General features: G+C 37.9%; 1 protein-coding gene across 1 annotated transcript in view; it reads left to right on the plus strand.

Annotated features, from left to right (window-relative positions):
* The window catches only part of LOC102869094 (low affinity sodium-glucose cotransporter-like), a 79,602-nt gene extending 72,353 nt beyond the window's left edge, over positions 1–7,249 (plus strand). Inside the window, exons 11-13 of the mRNA XM_006894891.1 lie at positions 1,387–1,602; positions 2,615–2,717; positions 7,035–7,249. Coding sequence (XP_006894953.1) covers positions 1,387–1,602; positions 2,615–2,717; positions 7,035–7,249 — 534 coding nt within the window. The remainder of the gene's footprint in view (positions 1–1,386; positions 1,603–2,614; positions 2,718–7,034) is intronic.
* The last annotated feature ends 310 nt before the right edge of the window (positions 7,250–7,559 follow it).

Here is a 7,559-nt window from a genome sequence, read left to right on the forward strand (position 1 = left end):
CACACACACACACACACACACACACGACATAGTAAGATAGTTTGTATTTTTTTGCAGCAGTAGTGGAAAAAGAGAACAAAGGATTATATATCACAATTGGAGAAATAATAACTGTGAGAGAACTTCATGGGGAGAAAACCTAGGGATCTCAGGCTGGAGTCCCAGGGGAGGAACAAACACCATCTAGAAGTCAAAGATGAGATGATAGCATGAGACGCGTGATGCAGCATCTTCCAGCTCTTGTCCCATCTACAAAAATTCCTTTATAAATAAATACATACACATGGAGGTGCTCCTGGCACTGTCTCTTATGAAATAAGGTAGTTGGGATATTTTAATTTTTCCTTCCATGTGGTTCCAAACACTCTTCTTCCCCTGTCATGTGGGGTCATCAGATGTCACTCTTTCTCTGACAAGCAAGAAAGTGCCGGAATCAGAATGAACTGATTCTGTAGTCAAGAGGTAAGGGAAGCTCATGTTTGAGTGTTCTCCTGACCTGTACATCCTCATAGCTTTTACTGACAAATTTGTCATTGCATAAGCAGTAAATGATGTTAATGCTAAAAAAAAATTATGGAACTCGTAAAATAACGTAATACAAACTTTATCAAATGTATACCATAAGTCTTAGTTTTGTTCTGTCATCTTAAATATCTCAAAAGTTCTTAAAATCTATATATGGGTCCAGAAAAACTTCAGTTGAGGTAAAATTAAGTGTTTTCGTTGTTGTTTGGTGTCATTGAGTTGGGTACAATTCATAGCAACCCTATGAACTACAGATATAAACTTGTCCTATTCTGTGCCATCTTCACCAGCTCTGACAGACTTTTTAGGCCATTGCCACAGTCACTATGTCAGTCTCTCTCATTGAGGGTCTTTCTCTCCTTGGCTTACCCTCCACCTTTCCAACCACGATGTCCCTTTCCGAGGAACAGCTCCTCCTAACACCATGCCCAAAATCTGTGGAACAAAGAATCTGCATCATCCTCGCCTTCATAGAACATCCTGACTGCACTTATTTCAAGACATGCACTTGATGAAATGATAGAGCAATGATTATTTAGAACTACAGAGAACAAGGACATACTCCAGTTCAAGTTTTTGTAACTTTGCCTGTGTTCAAGATTAGTGGTTTGTTGATTCTTGAGTTTAATATCAGTCAGAGGGACAATTATGAGTTAGTATAATGAGTGGAATCCACTTGATAAACAACATGCCTCTGGTAACTTGATGAACTTTGAGAAATGACGGTAGTTATAGAAAGGCTTCATGTCTCTTGTTCGTAGGGTCTCTATGAGTTGTGCTCAACTTGATGACAATCGACAACAACAACAACAACAACATAATGAACTTCTAATTTTCTCTAAAACTCTGTTTCTTTTGCAGGGAGCTTTCTGGGGCCTTATTGTTGGGCTCATGATTGGCCTTATTCGTATGATCGCAGAGTTTGCCTATGGGACAGGGAGTTGCGTGGCTCCTAGTAACTGTCCCACGATTATCTGTGGAGTGCACTACTTTTATTTCAGCATCATTCTTTTTTTTGTGACCCTCCTGGTTGTGCTGGGAGTCTCCCTGATGACTAAACCCATTCCTGATGTACACGTGAGTATGGAATAATGGGACAAGGGTCATTTTTAAGAAAGATTCTTAGTCTCCTATAACTTCAACTAGTGTTCAAATCCCAATGGAGCCAACGCACTAGAGAATGGTAGAACTCAAAGAAAAACAAGAGAATATCATCCAGTCCTTGCATCAACAACAATATGAATGTAGTATGTGCTAGACTCTGGTAATTTAAAAAATATTAGAAAATGAAATTCATGACAATAAAAAATCACTACACAGTTGGGAAGTTATTTACATCATTATATAGGATTCTGGAAAGAGCATAATTAGTGAAGTTTGACACACTGGACAAGACTTCTTAGCAGAGCTGCCATCTGTAGTAGACCTCTCTGGGATTGTAGGGTTTCACATTCAGCATGAACACTGGCACAGAGGTGGAAAAGCACATGATATCAGTGAATGAAAAGAATAGAACCATAAAAATTTTTTAAAATAGGTGAAAATATTTCAGTTGTTTCAGTGAATTAAAAAGAAAATTCATTGTCGTTGGCAACAATGTGAGCAAATGCCCCAAACTGTTGGAGAATTTTTGTGAATTTGTGTAATCTGCAAAAGAGCAAGCATCTCTCTAATATCAAATTCTCATTCTCTGTGTATTAGCAATATAATTGTTAGATGTCTACTATGCCAAAATTCTAATACAAATAATAGGAATATGTACGTATGTGTGCATGAATTTTCTCTGGAGCTAGATTTCTAAAGTGGAGGAGGGAAAAAGGAAGAGAGGAAGAAAGACGTTTAATGAGGATGACTTCAATTTACATCACTGTATAAATAGATACACATGTAAACAACCAAATATTTTTGAAAATGGATAATTAAAAATGGTGCATATGTTTTAATAAGTTAGTGTGGTAGGAGACATTTTCTTTCTGCTCTGTATTTCCATCTGTTTGATTTATTAGAATCCTACAATATATCAAAGGACCTTTCATGTATCATAAACATTTCCCCATCTCTAATGGACTTGTGTATGATCTGTAATCAGCTTCACCGCCTGTGCTGGGCTCTTCGAAACAGTACAGAGGAACGCATCAATTTAGACCCAGATGAGAAAAGAGAGGAAGAGGAGGATGATGGTGTTGAAGAAGGTAACGTGGGGCTTACATCTAGCTTTTGTATAAGAATCTGTCTTGGTTTTAATGTGTTTAAATGCCAGGATATGTAGCTTCTGAAAAAGTTTCTGCTACACTTATGGCGTGTTTTAACTTGCCAACAACCAAAACAACTTGTGAGGGTGGCTGTTTGGTGCTCTTAGTCAGTTCCAACTCACTGTGACCATATGTACAAGAGAATAAAGCACTGCCGTGTCCTGTGTCATCCTTACAATGGCTCAGTGTTTCAGCCCGTTGTCGTAGTCTCTCTGCGAATCCGTTTTCGTGAGGGTCTTCCTCTTTTTCATTGACCTCATTATACTTTCTCAGTGTATTTTACTAAACATGATATCCCGCTCTAAGGATTGGCCCTTTCTTATTGCTGAAGGACAATGTCCAACGTATGTTTGATGACGTTTTACTTACCTTACTTCTTTTTTTTTCTATAATTATATTTTATTAATTTTCATAAACATTTACAGAGATTTTGGGTTTCCATTCATTCATTGTTGCACTATTCTCTCTACCCTCCTCCCAGTTTGTTCTTGTCCAAATGCCACAGTGCTTGTCAAAGCCAGTTCTGATTAATCTTCTTTGAAAGTGTGTCCTTTGCCATTCCCTATCACTCCTCCCTGAGAGAGACTTCACCCTGAGTCATAAGGAAAAGGGGATGGTGTATTCTCTTAGCTACTTCCTGCTGAAAAGGGACGCTGTGGGTTTCAGGGTGAAGATCTTCTCTCACTACTCTAAAGGGCCCCTTTGGCAGTAGGAAACACATAGACTATTACGGAGATTGATTTTGGAATTTAGATGCACTCTTATTGATTGGGCTTGGCCATACATGTTCATATCCTTGAAGATGTATCATGGGGGTGTTGCAACCTAGAAGACACAAATTTGACTAACAAGTTATAAGTACATGAGTCCAAAAATTATGGAAAAGTAAAAGAAAAGATTCTTTCATTGTTTTACAAACCCTCCCCCAGGTCCCCTCCACCATGTAGCCCTCGCTCTAGACTCCTGTGATGACAGAAATACCTAGTTATATATCTCTTTTAAACGGTTTTCTCCCTCCTCTGTTTCAGTGCAGTATACATTATTGAACCCATCTTACTCAGTCTCTCCCCAACCCCAAGGACAGTCCCATTCTACAACAGTGGCATCATGTAATATTTGTCCTTTTGTGACTGGGATATTTCACTCAGCATAATGTTCTCCAGAGTCAACCATTTTGAATAATATTGCATGAGTTCCTTGTTTTTTAATGCAGCATAGTATTCCATTGTGCGAATATACCACAGCTTCTCTAGCCATTCGTTTGTTGATGGGCACTTAGGTTGTTTCCAACTCCTTGCTATTGTGAACAAAGCTGCAATAAACATGGGTGTGCATACATCTGCTTGGATGTCAGCTATGGTCTCTTCAGGGTATATTCCCAGTAGTGGAATTGCTGGGTCAAATGGTATCTCTATTTGCAACTTTTTGAGAAAGCGCCATACTGCTTTCCACAGGGGTTGCACCATTTTACACTCCCACCAACAGTGAATCAGGGTTCCAGTTTCTCCACAACCGTGCCCGCATTTGTTGCTTGCTGTTCTTTTACCTTACTTCTAAGGACTGCTCTGATACTTTCTCCAAGACTGAGTTATTTGTTCTTCTGGCAGCCCATGGTAAAAACACAAAAGAATGAGAACAGCAAATGCATGCCTATCACCAATTACATGGAATATAAAAAAAAAATTCAGTACTTAATCAAGTAACTATGGTGAGACTTGGTATTACATACTTTAGACATCTTATCAGGAGTGGTTCAGGTTACAGGAGAAGGACATCATAGTTGGAAAACCAGAAAGTTCATTAAAGAGGGGAAAATAGCTCAAGGAGATAAACTGGCAAAGTTGACTGCCTACATCAAAGGGCTCAGACAGATGAGAATCTGGCAGATAAAGCTTTTAGAACCACCTTCTTCTCCAATTTAATTAGTCACTATTTTCCTTCAATATATGATTTATTCCAAAACTGATAGGTTTCCTCACTTTTCCACATATACAAAAATCATGATTTCCAGGGGTATAACATCTTTGTCTCCAGGTGAAAAGAAAAATTCTCTGTTCTTTGTCATTTAATATTTATTTTACACATTTCATATCAGAGATCCTGTGGGTGGCACAGGATAGAGAAAGGTTCAGGTCTGTTTTTCACAGGATCACTATGAGTCCTTGTGGATTCAATAACATATAACAGCGACAACATTCAGTTTCTCCAGCTGCCTCTCTATGGTTTTGCATTTACCAGATATTTTCTTAACTGCTGATATGATCTGTCATTTTAGGATACTAAAATTTTAGGATTGTACACTAAATATTTGGTTTGAGTTCTCCAAATAGAAGTAAAGGTCAATGTTACATTAATGCACACATATTTATATGTGTATGTAAAAATGTATATAGGAAGCTCTGGTGGCCTAGTGATTAATGAGTTATGCTGCTAACTCAAGGCTACACAGTTTAAATCTACTAGTTCCTCTGAGGAAGAAGATGGACAATCTCCTTCTTGTGTGATGAACAGCTTCTGAGAACCTGCTGGAGGATCAGTTCCTATTTGATGGCAATGAAAAATAGTATGTTTTTCATTGTAAAACAGTAACATATATGTGTATTTTGGAGACATGCATAGCTCAGTAGAGACTTCTAAGAAAAGTTAGATGCTAAGATTTTGAACATTTGATATATTGTTGTTGTTGTTATGTGTTGTTGAGTCACCTGCGACTCATAATAATCCTATGTCCAACAGCTCTAAACCCTGCTCTGTCCTGAGCCAGCCATATCATTTTTGACATACTTAGCCCCCCATTGCCCCAGTCACTGAGTAAATCCATCTCATCCAGGGTCTTCCTCTCTTCCTCTGTCCCTCCACCCTCCCAGGCATGATGTCCCTCTCCAAGGACTGGTCCCTCCTTGTAACACTTGGTATATATTTTTTAAATTTATTGGCACTTATTTATTAAAGAAATGTGTTTGTATTTACTTAGTTTTTTTCTATAGTTCTGTCTCTGTATTTATGTTTTATAACATTTTATAATTGAAAGGGATTTTTTTTTTTTGCTGGACAGTTCTCACTAAAGACTTATCTATATAACTTTTCTCTAAGAACCAAAACTTGGCTTTGTTATTTCTGTTCAAGTCAAGTTATGGCCGTTGAGTCACAAGTAACTCATAGCTGCCCGTCCAGTTGTTTTTCTAAAGCAGTAAATTGCATAGGAAGAGGTTGCCCATGTTTCTTCTGTGTAACTATTGTTGGATTTAAGCCACCAGATGGGCTTAGCTGCTGGGTGAACAGTGCAGCTCTTTATGGACGAGCCCTCCAGAGATGCCTGGTAACTTCTATTCTTAATTTTTGTCTCAGTACTTATTCTTATCTGTATACACTTCCACTCACTGTGTTTGCATTTGTTCTGAGGCTATTTCTTTTTCTTCTTAAGTTGGCTGCTTCACAAAGTTTCAGCCCCTTCATTTCCAATAAATACCTATGACTATATGAAATTGTAGAGAAGTTGTCTTATCACTTATTTAGAGATACTATGTTATAATTCTCACAGACACTTGAACTTAAAGATAGGTTTACACTTTTTCCAAAGTGCAACACATAGACTTGTGAACAAATCTGCTTCATGTTTTAGCCAGCCTATCTTTGGAATAAAATTTGAGATGTAGAATTTTGGGACAAAAGGTAAATTGCTGTACAGGTTTGCTATATTACTGTATTCTCTTCCACGGAGATGTAATAATTTTTTCTTAGCAATTATCTATGAGAGTACCAGTGTCTGAACAGATGCCCTAAATTTTTAAATGTTTTCCCCTTAAAGATAGTAAATGATATTTCAGTATGGCTTTAATTTAATTTCTTCTTTAAAATTGAGGTTTTAAAGCCATGTTTTTTTGCTCTTTGAGTTATTTCTGCTTCTCCAGCATGCTTACCAAGGGATTATTTTTTTATCTTCTCTGGTTTAGAAAATCATAAATATGCTATATGCATTAAACTTTTGTGATACAGATTGAAAATGGATTTTCCACCTTCCAGCATGTCATTTATCTTTGTACATGTGAACAAAGCCTATATAATGTACAAAAATGTTCTATTTTATGTAATCCATTTTCTCTATCTTCCTCTAGGGCCCTTCTTAGGCTTAAAAGTGGCTGCAATCATTCTTTAGAGTAATCTGTACTACACTGGTATGCAACATCCAGGGCTGGATGAAAAAGGAGTTCTATTTTCCACGCTTTCTGATAATGATTTCATCTGTCCATTCCTCAGATGATCTTGAAGACTCTCGTGGGTGTTTCAAGAAGGCATATGACTTATTCTGTGGTCTGCAGAGGAAAGGCCCCAAACTGACCAAGGAGGAGGAGGAAGCCCTGAAGAAGAAGCTGACAGACACCTCTGAGAAGCCCTTGTGGAGAATGGTGGTGAACATCAACGCCATCCTTCTCCTGGCAGTAGGGGTCTTTGTTTATGGCTACTTTGCTTGAGCTCTTTCGTGAGCCACTGGAGTACATACTGAGACACACATGTATTGATTTCCACGTGTGCAGCATTTTTGTGCTGCATGAATGAAAGCAATAGTTTGCAATTTCATCTTATGAGCTGACTGTCGATCCGAAGATTTGCTTAAAAGTTGAAAGTTTAGAAAGGTGAGGAAGTAATCCTCTGTGTGTAAAGCAGAAACACAAGGATCAATTCCTCTGTGGGTTTATTTGTTTGTTTGCTTGGTTGCTAGCTTTCCAAACAGATTCCCCTTTCTCATATTTACTTTCTGCATTTTCCGAAGATAAAGAATTG

The sequence above is a fragment of the Elephantulus edwardii genome, unplaced genomic scaffold, assembly GCF_000299155.1.
Source record: "Elephantulus edwardii isolate Elephantulus edwardi_28Jun2011 unplaced genomic scaffold, EleEdw1.0 scaffold00151, whole genome shotgun sequence".
NCBI classification, from domain to species: Eukaryota; Metazoa; Chordata; class Mammalia; order Macroscelidea; family Macroscelididae; genus Elephantulus; species Elephantulus edwardii.